General features: G+C 39.7%; 1 protein-coding gene across 1 annotated transcript; it reads right to left on the reverse strand.

Annotated features, from left to right (window-relative positions):
* Positions 1–20,656: 20,656 nt before the first annotated feature.
* On the reverse strand, positions 20,657–21,856 carry LOC118646791. The gene has a single exon (XM_036290443.1). It carries the CDS (start codon positions 21,854–21,856, stop codon positions 20,657–20,659), a length of 1,200 nt encoding a protein of 399 aa, XP_036146336.1.
* Positions 21,857–22,138: the final 282 nt, after the last annotated feature.

The following is a 22,138-nucleotide window of genomic DNA, read 5'->3' on the forward strand; positions in this document are numbered from 1 at the left end:
ACTGCCAAATCCGGTAACAATCCGGCGGTAATCACGGTATCTTTTCCCTCCAGTTTTATCGGTAACTTAACTCTTTCGCGGATCGTAGCTATCTGTCCATTGGCTGTATCTGTACGCTCCTCTCCGGTTCCGTGGAGAGACCTAAAGCCCTTACGATTTGTATTCCCTCACGACCGAGGAGGGTCCTATTTGATCCGGAATCGACTAGCGCCGCAAGAGTGTGACCACCTATTTTAATATTAAAATAACGGAGGGGCGGTAACGGTGCGTTTTCGAATGTGCCGTACGAGCAGCCTAACGCTTCGGTATCTTTATTCGTAGCTTGGGTCTCGTTTTCCTGGCTTGGAGTCGCAGGTACCCGCCCTACTGACTCCCGCTCGCGTTTCCCGAGCATGATGGGCAGGTCTTTACGGTAAATCCTTGTTTACCGCAGCGGTAACAGTGGGTTCTTCGCGGTTCTGCGCATCCTCGCGCGCGATGGCCCATCTTCTCACAATTCCAACATTTTATATTGGCGGCCGATGCGGTATCATTTTCGGTAGCAGGGGGGTTAACCGTTGTAGGACTCGCGGCGGCGACCGTGGGCGTATTGCTGACTCGCTTCTTTCCCTTATGGCCGCCCGCATGGGCCACGTTTACCGCGGCGACGGTCCCCTGGGTTCGTGCTTTGCCCTTTGGTGGATGGTATGCTAAGTCCGGAAAGAGCGACTGTTCCGGTAGGAGGGGGGGTCGGTAATTCTTTTCCGCGGCGAAATTACGTTCGATTCGCGTCGCCTGTAGCTCTAGGGAGCGGAAACACGTAAAGTCGCGTCGCGAGATCGCTATCTGTAAGCGCGGTAACATGTTACGGTAAGCAAAGTTTAACTGCTCCGGTAACGGCCAAGGAGGACTTACTTTCGCAAGTAACGTTCGTAAGCTAGTTAAATAATCCGCGGCAGTTTCATGTTCGCCCTGCGTTCGCCGCAATATTTCCTCCCGAAGAGCGTAGTGATAGTCCGGATCACCAAAGCGTGCGCGCCAAGCGTCCTCGAAATCCTGCCAATCTCGCCAATTCTCGCTCTCTAAACGAACCCAATACAAGGCATAATCTGTCATAAATGACGGTAAGCACTTAAAGAGATCGGCATCGGTAACCGGAAGAATGGAGCGAGCCTCCTTGATGCGCGTTAAAAAAGCTTCCGCGTCGCTATTCCGTTTTCCCGAGAAGTGGAGATTCCACTTCCTCATTAAGTGATAGGCGTCTGCGGCCGAGTTGCGCGGAGTGCGTCGGCCGGTATACGGCGGACCGGGATCTGCACGCGGGGGAAGCGTATAATCGTATTCTCGCTTCCTCGTCCCCGTCTCTCCGGGTTCCCCTTTTGCGGTACCCTGCTCCTGTGGCGGGGATCGCACTACGCGGTTTCCGGTACCAAAATCGCTAATGGTGAATAACGGAACGCTAGGCCCCGGTCCCACGGCTCCTAGATCCTCGAATGGATCGCTAACGGCCTCCACGGGGTCGGGGGTCCCGGAGGGGGTTGTCCCCCTGAGGATCGCCTCCTCATATCGCGTCAATCGCGCTCGGAGGACCGGTAATATTCCGCGGACATCGAGTCCTCGTTCCTCTAAATGCTGTCGCGCCTGCTCCTCAGTCAATTTCTGTATCCAGTGATGCGGATCTTTATTCGCCATTTCTCTCCCCCTAAACGGTATCCTCAACACAGAAAAATCGGTAACTCACTCCCCAAAGCGGTATCGATTAAACAGCGGTAACCCCCAGTGCACAAAAAAAAATTTTTTTTAGGTTCGGTAACTAACAGTCTCTCGTCACACGGTACGGTTCGATTACCGCAGTCGACACAACGGGAACGGAATCTCGAGTCACCCGAAATGTAAATACGAGCACGCAGACACGGGCTGACGGAAGGTATCGAGACCGCACGAACGAAAACAGCGAAGGTCGCAAAAAAAAATCGAAGCCGAATCACCAACGAAAATCTTTTCTAAAATCGTATTCACCAAACAAATGCGAACGCTCCCCACAGGCGAGAAAACTCTTTCCCGATCAACGACCAATAGTAACGTTGATACTCAATTATTCGTTACGATATTTTCAAAGTAATATCCTAAAAAAAAATTTTTAGTATTCCACGCGCAATAATTCACCGTGTCGTGATTCTTTTCCACTCGTAACATACAGTGGTTTACGGTATCCTAACCTATCGGAAACTCAACGTAATTTATACGTACGCGGTAACAAATTTCCCACAGGCAGTACACAAAAATCCTTGCGAACCGTAAGTGAATATTACGCAGGCTATAGTAAGGCGCACACAGCAAGCGTGCGTGCTGTAGGCACCGGAATTCCAAGGTCGCGGTAACTCAGAGTCGTCCGTCGGAATCAAAACAATAGACAGCACGAAAGTCAAAGGAAGGAAGGTTACACACAAGGAGATAGCAATACGAAATTTTCGATAATATAATATTTCATCTACGACTGCCTGTTCTCCGATTCTCCACTTAATTAATTTTACGGTAACGCGGCGTGGGCCCCACGTTGGGCGCCAAAATTTGCAACGTAGCTTTTCCTCGGGAACGCCAGGTCCGAGGGGCTACGCTCAATTAAACGGGAATTTCTATATATGCGGTACGAGTAACGCCCTTCCAGTTAGATGCGATAGTTATTAGAACGGTAGTCTCAATATTTCTCGAGAATGCTCTCGATACGGTATCAGCAGCTTGCATACGGTATCCCCCACTCGCTCGAGGCTTACGCTCGAAGCGAGAACGGTAACTCATAGACGGTATCCCCCAAATATCGGGCGAGATTGCTTTCGACACGATAGCGGTATCTTGTGTACGGTATCCCCCAATATCGATCGAGGTTGCCCTCGATACGATAGCGGTAGCTTGCAAGAACGGTAACTTCCCAATACGCTAAATTGTTGGGCGCCAGGCGCGACTTCTCGCGCCACACAATAATCAGCTATAATACGGTAACCAACTGGAAAGCGTTACAAGTGCCGGTAGCTCTTTCTCGCGAGACGATAGAGTGGCGTGGTTCTTTTTGAGACGGAAGGCGTGGAGATGTCGGATCGAGGCAGGTCGTATAAAGATTCGGTACTCACTGATTAAACAACAACAGAATATTTTATATTTCTCTACTGAAAACGGTAACAAGGCTGCAAGGAGCTTACTCAATGCGTCTGTATACAATTAATGCACGAATTTTATTGTGATAGAGACAAAAACTCATTAGAGACACAACAAGGTGGAAAAGACAAAATTGATAATACGCGGCGGGAGGCCGGCTAGGCTCTCCGCTCGCACAAAGACAAAATCAATAATGGCGGAAACAAGTCGCGGTAACAATGATTCTAATCCTATGACTGTCGGCTCCGGCGTAGTCCGAGAGGGACGTACTCGCGGTATCAATTCTTCGGGGCCGGTCGGTCCGAGCCCTCGTGCGGCCCAAAACTCTACTCTTTACTTCGAGTTACGTACACAACAAATATCACTAACGGTATCGGATTCGGATCGCCGCAATCACCAGCGGAAACGGTATCCGGTATCCGGTCCCGCACGAGGGTTGACCGCCTTTTCCGAATCTTACTTAATCGATGGCTGCCGAGTGCTGGCCTTACAATAATGAACGGAGTCCTGGTCTCTGAAGTCTTCGGTAGCGATTTCGGTATCTGAGGCTCGTCCTTTGCCAAGTACGCACAGTCACGGCTTGCCGAACAGTGAGGAGCCCCGGTCCCGCGCCGGCCGGCTCGAGCCGCCGCGCATGCGCGTGCTTCGATTTTCGGTCGATCCGCACGCCTCGATCCCATGCTGCGCCGCATCGCCTATCCATTTGCCTCGTGGTCCGTGCGTGACGACTTCCGCCGGGGAGAGTGTTATGGCTCTGCCATTTTCGGTCGGCCCGGCTGGCCATGCCGTGACCAAACCGATCTACGTGGCGGCGGATGACAGCTTGACGGTCGCTCCCCCGGTTTGCAGCCCGGTGGCGTGCCCTCGGCGTGATTCCTCCCATGAATCTTTCCGGCTGCTATGCGGTATCGTTTTTGCTACGGTATCCTCAGGGCGGCGGTATCCAGGCGGCTCAGGGCGGTAATAATCAGCCGGGCTCGGTGCACGGCTCGGCGGGGAAACTCTGCGCGGGGCACCTCTCCTACTGTCGACTGCTCGCGATACTTTTTCCCCCGATGGCTGCTCCTCCTCCGTTCGCGGTACAATAAGATTAAGCCTTTACTCGGCGCCTTAGTCCTAAATACCCTAATTAATCTGATACGGTAACGCGGAAACTAGAAAAGAAAGAAATAAACGTAAAACAAAGTCACGTCCCCCTCGTCTCAGCGAGGAGGAGCCCCAAATCGACCCCCTCGGTCGAGCTTACGCCCTTGTGACGAACGCGACCGGACGCGTTACGTCACAAACTATATGACTCAGATGTAAACTACATTAAGTTGCACATAAGTAATAAAATTGTAATGACCGCCTCAGTCTCGTAACCAGGTTGTTCCATTGTTTATTTATAAATTAATGTTGCCTGTAAATGTTGTTAACCGTTAACTCATCTGGATGCAGGTCAATTCAATCGTAGGTTGTACCATACGAGGCGGGCGGAATGTTCAGAATCGAACGTTGCTAGGCGGACGGATGATTAAACAATAGAGCACAACTTTTATGACCACAGTCCTAGCCTGGGAACAAAGGGGACTCCTTTGGCCCGAGAAACGGAAAGTTTATTATAATTTTTTTTATACCTGACAAACTCGGACATAAAAATATGTACAAATTTAAATATTTATCATAAATATTTCATATATATAATATGCATACTAAATATCTTTTTTTTTTTATAAATATTTTATAAATATTTTGTGCTATCTGGGATTATATATATTAATTTTGTTTCAATATTTTTATATCCTATTAAAAATTAATATTTTTCCATTTTTATTTTATTCAAAATATAGGTAAAATATTATTTTACCTGTTCCATCATGACGTTAATTTTATATTTCGTGTTTGGCGTGCTTTGCTGATAGTTGGACTGAGTCGAACTTTCAGCGTGTTTTAGCTGATACAGTCATATTGTCGAAAATCGAAGAAGAGGGAGTAAACGCCAGCTTTCCTTCGCTCGCATGAAATTGCACCTTTAGACTGCATGGTTAAAAGCCTAGTTTACATCGAGTATGCGTATCAAGCACCATATTCGTACTAAATCGCTTAATGTGCACGATGTAAACGTTCATGGACTATTTTAGTGTGCTTTGGTCTGGTATTCCTGAATTACGAGTATCAGACCAAGTTGGTACGCGTATCAAAAGATTCTAGCGCGCTGTAAACACTTGATCCATTTGGTTCGTTTGATCGTATAACCTTAATCGTAATATATGGTTAGTCCATATTCTTTGATATTGAATATTATCAAAAATAAGGCTTGGTGATTTTATTTCGGTCATTTGATTCCATTTGTATAAGGGTTATAAGCAATTTATTTCTTTGTTGAAGACATAATTTTCTCAAATTTGTATTCATACGTTTTATTATACTCTTGAGATGTTTTTTCCTAGCTTTTTGCTGCATATTAAACATTTTGAACAATGATATTATTGCAACATAGTCTTCTTTTTCCATATTTCAAAATTGATATGAAAAGCAAACTGTCTAAAGGCGAACTTTATTTAGACTAAAAACTCAACCTAACCTTGTTCAATATAAATCGGTGTAAACAGAGATGTACCAAGCGTTTAGTCCGTACCAACTTGGTACGGGTACGAACTAATTTAACGGTGTAAACTAGAGCAAAGATATAACGTACATGACATTAGTCCGAAAATTAAATGGGGAAAAGTTGGTACCGACAAAATTCTCTAGGCATTTCAATTTCAATTTTCATAGGTTAGTGACACTGTTTAAGTAGTAAATCCGCGAGTGTGCGGAGACGTTTTGACATATGCGCGCGTCAAAAATAAAAAATATTACTTAAGTAAATTGTGACATGTAATTGAAGTAAATATTAAAAAATCACAACTGAATATTAAGTACATAGAGATGAACAAAATAAAAAATGTTTTATATATTTATATGTAAGAAAATAAATTAATATAATATATTAATATATTAAATTATACTAAATTATATTTATATGTATTATATTGTATTTAATTAAAGTAATTTTTAGTTTCTTTAATGTGCCTTGATAGACAAGATTTATGATTGAAATCTCGTTCTTTGCATTGGAATGATTATCAGTCGAGAAACAAAATCTTTATAAAATAAAAGAACATGTATTTTATGTGCTTGTTGTAACCATAAATGAACTAATTCTTTTTTAAAGTTAATTTTGTTTCAGCCAATTATTTGTACAATGTTGACAGCCAGAGAACAATTCCCTGCCGAGTAAAGCTGCCAAATTCAGAGTCTGCTATGTTCCCAAGTGTGCCAAAATTGTAAGCAAAAGTGAAAATTACATTGTAACATTAGATTTATTATCAATAGTGCAGCAACGGATTGATACCATAAACTTAGATCAGATTGTCGAAACTGATGTATTATAAAGAACATGTGCTGTTTGTACCAGCAATGTACTAATATTGTTTACTAGTAGAAATACTGGGTATTGATCATGTAATTTTTCCCCTAGGGCGGAAAGGTAAAAAGTGAAAAGTTTCAAGTTATCTCTTTCTATTCAACACTAATAGAAAGAGATAATTATATGAAATTTTTCACTTTTCACTTTCCGCCCTAAAAAAAAGTTACATAATTGCTGCCCTGTTGTGCTTATTGTCAATCTGTCATCAACGCTTTCGACAGACCTGCTCGTTGTTCATTGTCATTTTGTTATACAGTCTACTGACTAGTATATACTTTTTATGTTTCAGCAGACAGAAAATGTGCTATCCACATTGGCATTTGCGAGAATGAATTTGGGAGTACCAATGGAATGCTTGTTCAAAAATCAAGGATCATTTTGTAAGTAAATTTACACTATTTGGAGTAAAATAAACGAAAAAAGCATTAAGAAAGATGAGAAGAACTCACGAGGAACTCTAGGAATAATAATTAAAAAATATAGTAATATTAAATGTTAATTTACTTATAAAGTTTTATTTTCCCACTAATTCGGATAATTTTTGTAAAATTAATAAAAGATCCAAATCTGTGTCATTTTCAAGTGTATTCCAGATTTTTAACATTTTTTTTTTTTAGACTATTACGTTTCGTTCGTATCCAAAATTGTGGATATCTCGCAAAACTTCTAATACGCTTTTGATGTTCAGAAAGATAAACTGTAAATAATATTGCATTTTAAGAATCTCTATATGTATAAGTCGCGATGTATGTATGTCCGTAACTCCTCGGACTGCTTCGTCATTTGTGGTCCGATCTTAACGCCACTGGTCAAAATTTAGCAAATTTTCCGGAGAGTGCTACCATGGGGTCTAATTTTTCAAAAACAGGTTGTTTCAAAAATGATGGGCAAAAATATACGTTTTTTTTTACTAAAGTCTGTATTCCCGCGAACTCCTCCGTCATTTGTGGTCCGATCCTCTTGCAACTGGTCTCAAAATTTAGCATTTTTTTTCGGGGATGGCGCCTATGGACTCGGATTTTTCAAAAACATGGTGTTTAAAAAATGATAGGCCAAAATATACGTATAAATTACGGAAGTCTGTACGCCCGCGAACTATTTCGTCATTTGTGATCCGATCTAAATGCAAATGGTCTTAAAATTTAGAATTTTTTTAGGGGATGGCTACTATGGACTTGAATTTTTGAAAAACCCTGTATTTCGAAAAACCAAACCCATAGCAGCAATCCTCGTAAAATTTGGAATAAAATAAGATCTTTTGCATTAGAATCAAATGACGGAGTAGTTCGCGGGTGTACAGTCTTTAATCATTCATACGTTTATTTTGGCCTATCATGTTTAAAACACCCTGTTTTTTTTTTAATTCGAGCCCATAGAAGTCTCCGTGCGCTCCTTAGATACGCGCGCGTCTATAGATACACGTACGTCCGCCATAATTCTTCATAGTTTAAAACCTATTCATAGTTCAATAAATGCCAGTAAGTTGCAAACTCAAAAAATTGGGTGGGAACAGGTGAAAGCCAAGCAGGAACCAGGGAGGGAAAGTTTATCCGGACGAGACCCCCAGCATAATTACGATCGAACTTCACTTGGTGAGTTCGTTTAATCCGTAAATTATGCCTAGGGTCTCGTCCGGATGAACTTTTAACTATATAAATGTTCAAAGCGCGAATTATCTTCGCGCTTTGAACATACACATATGCTCTATACATATACATAGGCCGCAATAAGGAAGTAAAGACACGTCGGCTTTTTTTTTAATGAGAAAAGAAAATTTCGAGAAAAAAGAAAAAATGGTAGAGGAGGTACTCGCAGATAAAATGGAATTAGCGAATGCGTCAGAATCTACAATTGACGATTATAAAAATTAGCAAATATATGCGACTCCCCTGACCAGTTCGCGGCCCTCTTTATAATATAAGGACCACAGGAACTCCTTGTTTGGCTGCAAGGGATGTAGACGCGTGGCGGGTGCTATGCGCCGTAAAAGAGCCGTCTACCCCACAGACCGTGAGAACTCTCCGAATCCTATAGTCTGGCTTGGCTTCTCATCGGTCCAAAAGGTCATTTTAAAGCAATAAACAAGGAATCATAACCTTCCGGCCGCAAGCTCGCAGTACGCTCCAGATAATCTGAAATGAAACATAAGTTATCATGACCCGAAAAACGCGAAAAAGAAAGTAAGGGTTGAGGGCGACCCGGTACTGAAGTTTTTAAACGATCTATTACACAAATAAAAATTTTTATCTAAGGTCAGAGATATCTGAGAGACCACGATCGCGGCTAATTAATGATAACGCTGGCCAGAACATACAATGCTGGCATAAGCAGCAACACGAGCTTTTCCGTAATAAAATCCAGAGGAAGGATTTGGTGAGGGAACCAAGAACCTAGCTTAGCGATTACTGGTGCTGGGTCCCATATAAAATCATATTTAGAATGCGGAGGTTTTAAAAAACACCCGCTCCCTTGCAGAAGTGTCGTACTAACGGGTGATCGCTAATCTCATTTGCGAAAACTAAAGATACCGCGGACCTCGAAGTATTAAGAATGGAATATGAGTCGGTACTACTTAAATTCATTGCCAAAAAGGGGCGAGGACGTCTTCTACTCCTGGGGAGAATGGATCGGTCGAGCGACTATGGCAAAAAATCCACCGTAATCGTAGAGGGCGAGAGTATTGCTGAATAGTTGAAGGGGCGAGTAAGGCAAGCATCGCATTCAGTGTCAGTTTTGGAACTCGTCGCGCTTGCCGGATAAATTCCCTGCCGCCAGGGAAAGGGAGTTTGCCGCTGGATGTTGGGACCTAAGAGGGGCGAAGAGAACATTATTAAACGGAGAGAATATTAGAGATTTTTCAATTAACATACGCTGGAAAAGAAGAAACTAGGGCTGCAAAGGGCACTATGGCACAATAACAATACTTACAGCATTGTCATCAAAAATTTTGCGTAATACTTTGGAAAGTAAGATGAAAGGAGAGAAAGCGTAAAAGAAAAAATCTTTCCAAGAAAAGGTGAAAGCGTCGACTGCAAAAGATCCGGGGTCCTTGAGCCAGGAAACGTAAGTGTCGCATTTGGCATTTATCATGGATGCAAAAAGACCGATTTCGAAGGGGCCAAAACATTGAAAAACTTTATTGAAGGCTAATTCTGACAAAGGCCATTCGGTATTTGTATCCAAACGCTGAGATTTGCTATCCGCGACAACGTTCTCTGACGAGGATAGGATGCAAAAAGAAAAATATTTCTCTTCTCGTATCACTGTCAGATATGCTTTGCAAGAAAATAAATTTCCTCACCTTTCGACGAAAGAAAAAGAAATTTAACAGAACCAAAACGATTGATATGCGATAAAACAGTCGTGTTATCGAGCCTCAGAAGAATATCACAGTGTCTGCATGCGGACGCAAAGGACTTGAGAGCGTCTTTAATTCGAGAACGTTAATATGAAGATGACAATCTTCTTCAGAACATCATCCATGGGTACGATTAATAGAGCATGAAGCACCCCAATCGGTGAAAGACGCATCTGAAAAAATTTCCAAGGCATAATTGCCTGACCGAATAAAATCCTTTTGGTAAGGATCCGGTAAAAATGAAATCCACCAAAGAAAATCCTCTTTCAGTGAGAGGGGTAGTTCCAATTCTATCGAGAAGTTATTGGAGGATTTTTCTAAGGCAAAAAATTATTCTCTCTCAAAAGCCTTAGTATAAAGAAGGCCATATTCAACTGCTGGACAAACAGACACAAGAGAGCCAATCATGCTCGCGAAGTCTTGAAACGAACAAAGAGACTTTTTCGATAAGCTAGACACGAGAGAGTAAAGATTACGACGACGTTGCTCTGGAATGGCAACCGACTGCTGAGTAGAGTTAAAGATGAAGCCCAGATACTTTCGCTCATGCAAAGGTTCGAGCTCCGATTTGCGGAAATTGATTGCATTGCAAGGGGTAAGTAAAAAAAATCATCCAGGTAGAGGCTTGTCTCGTGACCTTGGGCCCGGAGGAAAGCCACAAAGAAACGAAGTAGCTTAAAGAAGATATAAGGAGCCGTAGCATCCAAAGGGTAAAACTGAAAATTGAAAAGTTTTTCCCCCTTCATTGAAAACGTAAAAATTTTCTGTGCTTCGGGTGGATCGAGACCAGAAAATAAGGATCTTCAAGGTCGAGAGAGGCCATCTGCGATCCCGGCAGCATGAGATGAACAACCGTATGCCAATCTTCCAACTTAAAATGTGGCGGGGAAATATAAAAATTTAAATCTTTTAAATTTAAAATAAAGCGCATCCCTTCTGAAGCTTTTTTAATCAAGAAAAAAGAAGACAGGAATTGATCCTCCGAGCATGGCTCCACCTGAGCAATGGCACCTTCATTGATGAGACGCTGGATTTCCGCGTCGCAATGGGCTTTGATTGAAAATGTAAAGCTTGGTTTGTTGAGAAATGGGCGCATTGATGGTGGAGAAGAGAAGGGAATGTTATAGCCCCGTACGGCGTTGAGAACTTCAGGAACCGAAGTAATACGTTCCTAGGCATGAACAAAATTTGATAGATTACCGGCCAGTCTCACCTCTTTTAACGACGAGCGAAAAGCTGATTTCCGAGACCTGTCCCTCGACTGCCGAGCCTCACTCCGTCGAGGTGGAGGATTGTTCTGGCGAGTGGGGCCATTCAAGTTTCCCAGAGTCGAAATAGACTTAGGTTGTGGCTGTACTCGAAAGGGTTGGTGAGAGGCTGCTTTGCTGAGAAAGGGTTTGGGCTTGGGGCTCCCTGGCAACCTTCTCGTAGGCCTTGGCCTTCTTGATTTCCCCTGAAAAAGAGGAGCCGAAGAGCCACTCGTCAATTGGGGCCGAGTCTGCCGTATTTTTGACCAGAAAGTTCAAAGTTTGATAAAAGCTCGTTTCTGCAAAGAGAGACGATACTGAAGGTCAGCAAGTAAGTGGATTTCTTCAGCAACATGTTGAAGGGCCTTCCTTCCTTCTTCCGGTAATAGTTGGTCCATCTTCTCTGACATCAACGACGAAATTCTTGAGCCGAGCGCATTCAAGGCCGCCGCAAGCTGAGATTGATGCGAAGCCTAGGCTTCTAATACGCTTTTGATGTTCAGAAAGGTAAATTATAAATAATATTGCATTTTAAGAATAATTAATATGGTATGGAAATATGTTCACAAAATATGGCGTTTAATTTACCAAAAAATTCAGCAATTGTTGTGTGTTTTTTCAGATTTAACCGAAGTTCTCGGTTATGTCTTTCAGATACGTTATTGGTTCGGTGTATTTGTTGGAAAACCGAAAAAGATTTAGGCTCAAAACTGTTTATCCATTTTTTTTTTTATAATATTGGAAGAAGGACTGCAAATACGTGCAATCTTGGAAAATAATTCCTGATATTAGATTGAAACCTATTAATTTTTTTGGTAAAAAGGCTAACGATATCAATAATTTTGTTGCACCCCAACCTACACCATTTTTATCATTTTTTAATATTCCGTGCTTTTCAGCATTGTGTACTAACGCCTGTAATAGGAAATTAATAAAATTAAAATAGATTTACATTTTTGTTAATTAAGTGTAGTTATTTTTTATTACCTGGCTGTAATGGAAGTAGCAGCCAATAATTTTGAGGAAAATCGTACGTAAAGCTTTTGTTCGACTTTTTCAAAGTCTGACATTGCAATGTCAGGATTTATTTTTAAAATATTTTTTATTTTTTTTAATACATTGACATAGTTTTGCGTTGTGTGCCCTTCCATAATAGTGTACACTATTGGAAATGTCTGAAAAATTAAAAAATTATATTATATTTAATTTACATTTATGTAAAATATAGAATTTCTGTTGTGATTAAATAAACCAACTTAAATAATAAATTATAAATGGACTAATTATTTTACTTACTGTATTATCATGTCTTAGGACAATTGTCCATAACTGATAATTCGAATTTTTTAGTTGAGGAACTGTAGCAAAAGTTCCATCAACAAAAATTATTAACTTGTCATTTAAATTATTTAATATTAGATTTGATAACGTTTTATCAATAAAAATGAGTGCCTTTGTTGAATTGTTTGTAACAGATTCTATGACGAATGAATCTTCTTTCTCTATTTTCAATAATTCTTTCCAATTGTTACTTTTTAAAGAAATATATAACTCGTTTAGATTTTGTGGAATCCGTTTGATATTTTTTTAAATGCTTTTCTATAGATTTTTCAACATTTGCAATATTTGTAAAATTTAACAAATGATCGTATCTAGAAATAAATTTACAAGTTACGATTTACTCACATATAATTATTAGCAGAGTTGGGAAGTAACGCGTTACTTGTAACGCCGTTACCGTTTTCGTTACTTTTTTTGGTAACGATCGTTATTTTTTTATGTCTGTAACGGTAACGGTAAGGTCGTTACATTTTTACAGTAACGGTAACGAATTCAGCTGTTACTTTTATCGTTATTTTAGTTCCCTATTATCTTTTATATCTGTTCAATAGATCGCGTGCTGGTCGCGCACATTATTCTTGATTGGATAAAAATATTCCGATATAGGGTGCTGGAAGTCAATGTTACATGAGAATGCCCTGTTGAAATATTCTGTTGATGCGATGCGTGTGTAACGTCCGGGTCTGGGGATATTTCTTCTTAATGTGTGCGTCGCGACGCCTCAGTCGCCTGACCGACGCGGGAGCTCTCCTTTCAAATTTCGGGCAGCCCGCTTACATGGACTCTACCCGGGTATGGCGAGAGCTTGTTGCCGACAGAAAGCCTTGTGAGTGAGTCCCAGATGCGCACAGTAATAAACGGACACAGCAAGCTGAGTGAAACGGACACAGTAACAAACGGACACAGTAATAAACGGACACAGTGCGAAACGGACACAGTAACAAACGGACACAGACCAAACGCGCACAGAGCGAAACGGACACAGACCAAATGCGCACACTGCACATGCGCACAGACCAAATGCATACACAAAAAGTCGCAAACCCATGTGATGCAGTGAATGCTTTGCACGCACACACACACACACACACACACACACACACACACACACACACGGGGGGTGCAAGGGGGGCCTTCGGCCCCCCTCCCGCACCCACCCCGTCCAAGTCGCTAACCTATGTAGACTTTATTCTGCTTGCAGTGTACATGGATTGCATTTGGTCCGTGCGCACGTGCAGTGTACGCATGTGCAGTGTGCGCATTTGGTCCGTGCGCATTTGGTCTGTGTCCGTTTCGCACTGTGTCCGTTTCGCTCTGTGCGCATTTGGTCTGTGTCCGTTTCGCACTGTGTCCGTTTCGCTCTGTGCGCATTTGGTCTGTGTCCGTTTGTTACTGTGTCCGTTTGTTACTGTGTCCGTTTACTACTGTGTCCGTTTGATCTGTGTCCGTTTGTTACTGTGTCCGTTTCACTCAGCCTGCTGTGTCCGTTTATTACTGTGCGCATCTGGGACGCTCCCAACCTTGTGGGGTTTGGTTAGTGTGACTTTGATATAGTTAAGATTAAGTATAAGAAATCTGGATATATATATATGTATATATTTATTAATAAAACAACGTATAGTATGAATTATTACAAGTATCGCTTAATTTTCGGGCGGAAATATAATGATTTGTGTTACTGTATCGCTATTGTATTCTGCTGTTAGATCTAAAGGTTCTAGCTCTGGGGGATCGTCGTCGGAATCGCTGAGCGTAATTATCTCAGGATGTTAATTGGTTATAACTTTCCAGAGAGACGGTGTTCTCTTGGAACAGGTCGATGGAAGAGATTGCTCTTCCTGGCGGAGCGTCTGTGACTGGAGGAGGAAGGGGGGTGTGTTCCAGCGGGTAGCCTACGAAATTCTCGATTTCCTCGAAAGCCCGCTCTAGAGCTTTTTATTGGGCTTTAAGGATCTTTTCTCTTTTCTTTTTTCCAGCGCGGTGGCGATTCTTCTTGATGGTCTACAAATAAACGCTTGGTTAAGCGATTGAACGCTTAATTAAGCATTTTTCTGCGTCAAGGGAAGGGCCGTCGAGTATATTCGTGCTTGTGAATAATTAACTAACTTAATTTGCTGGCAAGCGATAGAATGCTCGCTAGCGGAATCTACGATTTTGTTCACTTATATCGCTGGCAAGCGATAGAATGCTCGCTAGCGGAATCTATGGTTTCGTTAAGCACGAATATACCGGCTTTTCTAATTTCATCGACGATGTTTTAATCATTGAGCCTACTCACTTTTGGTGTTGTAGAATTCATCGCGGCATAAGGGAGGGGAGAGGGTTGTACCTAGAGGAGTTGTTTCACAATTATTTGGAAGTGGATCGACAATTAATCCTTATAGTCCTTATTATCGAAAAGATTTCTTATAATATAGCGCAGTTCAATTTGTGAAAATATCAGAAAATATTCTAGGGAGCGAAAGTAAACAAGAATTAATCAGTACTCACGAGTTATAATATAGTTTGAAGCAATAGCTCGGTCTAGTAACAATTGGATGGTTGATGTAGGTTGACGGTTGAAGGTGGTCGATCGCAGAGATGTGTTGATGATGGCAGTCTGTCGGAGCACGCACTGTTTGACTAAGTGACAATGAGTTGACCGCGAAGCTGTACGAGAGAGGTTGCAGATTCACAGTAACTTGAAGATTAAAGAGTGACGCGTGACTGAGAACTAGTGACTGAACTAATCGCTGAATAAGTATGCTGAACAAGTGTCGAAAAAATAATGATGATCCGGCCTCTGTGCGCGGATTTAAATAGGGCGCGGACAAAAGGATCGAGCAAAATCGGCGCTGCGCTCAGCGGCCGCTAGCGCTCCGGAGTAGGGAACACGCGTGAAGCGCAAGAGTTGGTAAGAGTGGGAGTGATTCGGCGGCTTGGCGGGAACCGAGTTTCGAGAACCGCTGATAAGGCGCGTGAGACCGTCTGCACGTGTGCGGATGTTTATTGGAGATATCTCGTCTAGGATTTCGTCGATCATTTGATCCGGAATATTTTTCGGCTAGGATCGCTTTCACAACCGAATATCTCGCCGGTTTATCAATCTTAATTATTTCCTGGGCGCGACATCTCGTCGCCAACGTGAAATGGATATCTTACGGACTGTTTATGTTAAATGCCTAGCTATGGTTCACCTGATCTTCCGACACGCAGTCCGGATATTACGCGGATTAATTTCGTATTGTATTTCTTTAGGCGCGACATCCTGTCGCCGTCGTGTTGATAATAGCAGATTTTGTTTTAGAATCGTTCGGTTTGAATCTTTGAGGATTCAGTTGACGAGATATCGTTTCTTTAATCATCCGACAGTGCACGTGCCTTTACAGGGGACCTTTACAAATATCCGATTCTTATTTATCTTACGGTTAATTAATCCTCGACGAACCCATAAGCAATACGAGAGTAAGAATTTAGAATTTTAAACGATCCGATTGCCTATGCGTTCGTACCAATAAGAGAGTTAAAATAATGCTAGATATAACTTAAAGTATATGTATATGTAATATATGGTTTTGATATATATATATGTGTACGTAATTTTAAAGTACGATTAAGTTGGTGCTTAATATTTGAATTATTATTATATAATGACGACTTAAACGAAAGTAAGAAAGAGCCATAGAAACGTATTAATGAGTAAGGTAACTCAGCGCGCGTGCATCTGGACAAGTTTCGCGAGAAAACTTTTGGACAAAATTTTCCGGACGCTGGGACGTTACACGTGAACCTTTTATTTTGAGATTTAAAAGTCTCTAGATAGTCGTCTTCAATACGCAAATATATACAATGTATAACCTATCTGCTAGATTATAGGTTACGTGCAATAAATGCAATTATAAAATATTTATTTTCATATTTTACAATATATTTTAAATATACGTTTGAAAAATATTCTCTACCTTATATCTTAAGCTGTATTCCGATAGTCACTGCTAGTACTAAAAGTCTAAAGTCTATAGTATATGTATATGAAACGCGAACTATAAATTTTCAATACTGGCAGTGAATATTGGAATGCTTATATAACGATATTAATTTTTAAAAACTAAGTTTATTAAAAATTTTTGACAAAATGACATTTGTGAATTACAATATAAATTCTTATAAAGATAAGTATATTAAAAAAATAAAAATATTAATATAAAGAATTAGAATAATTATTATTGAGTTTTATATAACAAAGCTTGTTATATATTAGAAACTAGTTTAAAGTTTTAAATTTTAATCTTGATTATTAAATAATGTAATTTTATAATCTAACATTTTACTTTAGCATTTCAAAAAAGTAACAAAAAAAGTAACGAATCATTACTTTCTAAATAACGGTAACAGTAACGCGTTACTTTTTAAAATAAGTAACGAGTAACGGTAACGAGTTACTTTTTACAAAAAGTAACGGTAACGGTAACGCGTTACTTTTTTAAGGTAACGTTCCCAACTCTGATTATTAGTTTTCATCATAACATTCGCCGTCGACATTAGTAGTTATACTATGAGAGTTCTAACCCAAACAATAGAATGGGGGGAGAGGGAGGGGGAGGGGGAAAGGTAATTACCTGTCAAATAAATTTCAAATTTCTTTTGTTCTTATTGTTCTTTATAACAATTGGCCCTGTCATAAATTTCTTTTTTTCTTTTGTTTATTGTTTCTGTGTAACAATTGACCCTGTCATAAATTTTCTTTTGTTTATTGTTTCTTTTTAACAAATTACCCTGTCATAAATTTTAAACTTTCTTTTTTCTTTTGTTTATTGTTTCTGTAACAAATTATCTTGTCATAAATTCCAAAATTCCTTTTGTTTATTGTTTCTTTTAACAAATTACCCTGTCATAAATTTTAAACTTTCTTTTTTCTTTTGTTTATTGTTTCTTTTTAACAAATTACCCTATCATAAATTTCAAAACTCTTTTGTTTATTGTTTTTCTAACAAATGAGAAACTTGTCTCAACATGTTTTCGAAAGTCCTTTGTGCTCACCACCACCGCCGCTCAGGTAAAGAGACTTTATTATTATTTTATATGTATAATATAATTTTTATCTGATTATTTATAATTTGAGTTTGATTACATATATTTATATGTACTCTAATTTAAATTATAAATAATTAAATAATAAAAATTATATTACGTATATTCCACCCCAGTTAGAGTTTGCTTTCTCTTTCTCTCTTCCCTACTATGGAACTGTGTCCGACCGTTTATGCGCGCAATCGGGCCTCACTCCCCACTACACTAATCGTATAAACAGCGCCCTTATCTTGGCTGCTAGCGAGCGCCGATATCAGGCTGCTAGATTTTATAAACATAAAAATATTTAAATAAATAAATAAAATAAATTAATAAAATAAAATAAAATAAAATAACATGCGGATACTGTAGTATGCGTTTAATATTATACCTGAAAAATTTCTTTGATACAATTGAACCTATAGTAACATGATAAATCTTAGCTTTCTCTTTTTCGAAATTTTTTTCAAAGATCATGTGACTTACAAATAGCATAAGTATATATAGGTGAGACTCTTAGAGCATTCCTTAGACGTTTTCAAGTCTATTTCTGAGCAAGTTTATCCGAAGTCTGTGTGTGCAGTCAGTTTTCAAGTGCGATTAGTAAAAGATATAGTTTTTCCGAAAAAAATGAGTGATATGGAAATCGAAGTTATCGATATCGCTGATGATGATTACATCGAAATTATCGACATCGCGGACGATGATGATGAAGTCGAAATTGAAGATGTACATAATGTACATTGTGTAAATAATGTAAATATAGATGTAAATAATGAAGAAAATATAAATATGGATGTAAATATGGATGAACAAATCGACGTTGCTGACATCGTACAACATCAAATGAACAACGAGAATTTTTTTAACATCATCGATGGTTTTGATGAAAATGTGCCGGATCTCCACCTTGAGGAGGAACAAAAGGATAACGAGAGCGTGCTGTCCGAAGACAGTCAGTATTTAAGTGACTGTAGTGAGGAGTCCCTGGAAACGCGTGAAAAAGATGTTTCAATTGCACAACTACGAGCGTTAAACGCACAAATGAAACATTGTGCTATTTATTGTTTTTATAAAACCGAGCAGACATACGGTACAGGCACATACACGGCTTGTGCTGAATGCATGATTGGAGTGGCGTATATGGACGCAGACAAAATGTTTGCCGTTCGTCAACATTTAACAAATACGGTTTCTGCAATTAGCGGCAAGTATTGCTCTAATTGCAGAAAACCAGTGTACATATTAATTCCATGCAATTTAGGTCCGATCTGCACACATTAAAAAATAAATAAATAAATAAATAAAAATAAAAAACTAAGAAAAAACTAAGAAAAAAATTAAAAATAAAATAAAGTTAAAAAAACACATTTCTTAACAATAGTCACCATTTCCACCACTACTACCACTATTATTGGAGGGGCGCACCGTATAAGAAGAAGAGCTTCAATCTCAGTCAACCATTACAAAAGTTTAATCATCCTCACTACAGTCGCTTATTACCAGACGGACAACAAAGGATAACGTTGGCTGCTTGAGTCGATCGGTGGAAGATGTAAAAAAAAAAAAACGTACAAGATGAACTACTACATTCCAATCCAGGAAAACGAAGCTCATGATAAATCGTAAGTATTTATAATTTTTAAATTCATAATATTTATTACATATTTATTTAGATTTTATTTCTAACTCACTTTTTTTTTTTCTTTATAAAACAATATCGCAGCCGCGCCATACACCTCGCATCCTGAGAAGGAGATTTCCCCTTACGGCTACATCCTACAAGTACTTGGAAATGGGAATCAGCGTGGGGTCTGAACCTTTTGTGGAGATGATTCTTGGCGACAACAAGGGAAATCAGCTAATTTTGCCATATATAACATGGCAAAAATTTATCGAGAGACGTGTGGATATTGAGGAACTCGTACGAGCAACTATACCATCTTCGAGACTTTTTATTTGTGATTTAGTAATGGAAATTGTAAACGTACACGATAAAGGTATCGTAAAATTAACACTGTGTAATACCTGTATATATATGAAACCATCAACTGTACAATTTTTACTTAATCTCGAACACTGCGTTGAATCTATGTATAATCAATTATATCAAAATACTTATAGTGTAAGCAATAAATATAAGAAGTTTATTACTATTTTGCGTCAAAATTATATTACTAATAAGTGATGCTATAAAAATTCTGAATAAAAATTACGATAAAACTTGTATCATAGAATGCGAACTAGTGACTTATGCATCCGACAATATTGTATATGATGGTTTACATAATTAATAAATATGTTTTTGTATAAATGTTAAAAATTATTTAAGAATTATTCCTATCTCCTACCAATTATCTTAATATATAAAATTAATTTAATTTGTTAAATGTAGTTTTTATTAAACGGAGAAAAAAAGAAAGGGAAATATGATGGGAAAAAAAAAGTAAAGTAAAAGATTGTATATATTTTATTTTTTTTATTTTGTATTATTAGACCACCAATTATACAGTTTAAATATATTCTGTAAAGCGCAATTGTTCACATGATTCCGACAACGTAAAGTATGCGTAACATCCATTTTATTTAGAGGTTTTATATCTTCGTAATGCACCTCGATATTTTCGACATTAGCGTCCTCGTCCAGAAGCAAGTCCAACAACCATTCTCGTTTCTCACATCCCTTAACGTATATGACGGGTGTTGTTTCATTCCTCATCAGCGCTGCTGTAATCAAGTTTTTAGCCATTCTGTACGGAATCGTTCCACCCTCCCATGATATTCCATGATGATGCGTAAGCAACCACGATGCCAAGCGCTTGTCAGCGTTGCTAAGTTGATGCCACGGTATGGGATGTTGAAAAATGTAATGTGAGAGTTCGACGCCATTTTTGAGAGAGGCGAATTCCTTCACGACAAAGCTTCCCCTGACGATGAAGCCTTGCAGATCCACAAACGTTGGTACAGACATGACTGTTATCGTTGAGAAGACTGATCCACATCAATGCGCTATACATTCTTATATCGTCTCAAATGTATTTTTCCGGAGAAAAGTGTGGTGGTGTCGTCGTCGTCATCTTAGGTAATTTTGCGCACAACGTTGGTCAACGGATTGTACTGAACTATGCGATCGTGTATGATGAGACAGTACGCGGTGGTGCTCGCGGGTACGTTCTCTTTACAGTCAAATTCTATACGCACATCTACAGTTGCACTCTTAATCGATTCGTTTTGTCGAGAGCAATCGATAATCACAAACGGACCTTTTTGTCGAAAATTCGCGACAGATAGATTTGGCTCAAGATTATCATACCCATAATAGTTTTCACAGAAACGTGTATACATATCATACAGAATTGACCATCTGTTTTTATCGAAATCCAGATTCATATCGTCATACAGATAACATTCCGAATTCAGATACAGTTTTACATTTGTCAGTTTACAATCATTGAATCGACTCGCGTCTTCAAGCATGACGTTCTTCCGACCAGCCTGCAGAGCGAAGACGACGTAACGCGGCTTCTCGAGCTGAGTAGCGGTCTTGATAGCCCATGTATGTTTGGTTGTGCGTTGTAATAATGGAAACTCATACAGATCCCATGAGCGAAAAACCATGCTGAGGTATCGCCCGCTTTCCAGAGCACGCAGCATCGACAGTTTATTTCTCTCATTCAACAGCACATGCGGCATTCGCCATTGTACTTTGAATAATTCAATTTCTGGTTCCTGCGCTGGATCGCCGACTAGACAATTATTATCGTTGCGTGCGCGTATCAAGATCAACTCATGACGAGCGTTAATCACCACGCGTTTGTAATCTTCGCAAAATCCCAGTAGCATGTTAAGTGGCACACAAAAATTAAAGTATCCATTCACATGATACCACGGATCCCAACCAGCGTTATTTGCAATTTTGGTTCTGTTAGTTGACATGGTTATATAATTCTTGAGCGTGCTGGTTATTCCAACGTTTCTGTTACGATCAATCTCTACACCATCAAGTTCATATCGAATCTCATCAAACATAAACGCGATGCAATTATTCCCCAAAGTCACACTAGATCCCGTAACTGTTTTTTTTATCGTAACTTTTCCCTCGATGTATAAAAAACTTTCAGACGGTAACGTGTATAAATCCTGATGTTGTATAGGTATTCTTATCTCATCACTGTGATCAAACGTTGTATTGGCAAACGGATTGTACGTGTGAGTCTCGATCTTGATGATGCGATCATCAAAGATCGGCTCATTCTCGATGTTTAAAATGTCCGTCATTGTCGTACTGCGAATCCCAAAGATTGAAGAAATGCAACGTTTGACGCGGTAAGTTTCTTTTTCTCAGTGCAAACTTCTTTTCTTGATGATTGAAATTTACTACTAAATGTCGGTTTTGTAAACGATGTGTTATCTTTTACGTGCCCGTTCAATACGAGCATCTCACGCTGCGTCTACACAAGCGTTATCGTCGTAGTCGTCGTACGTGCAATCTGACGGTGATTTCTTCTCCTCGAAAATTAAGCAATCGTTCGTGCTGATCGACGACACGTATCATCAAAT

This window comes from Monomorium pharaonis, chromosome 8 (genome assembly GCF_013373865.1).
Source record: "Monomorium pharaonis isolate MP-MQ-018 chromosome 8, ASM1337386v2, whole genome shotgun sequence".
In the NCBI taxonomy this organism is placed as follows: Eukaryota; Metazoa; Arthropoda; class Insecta; order Hymenoptera; family Formicidae; genus Monomorium; species Monomorium pharaonis.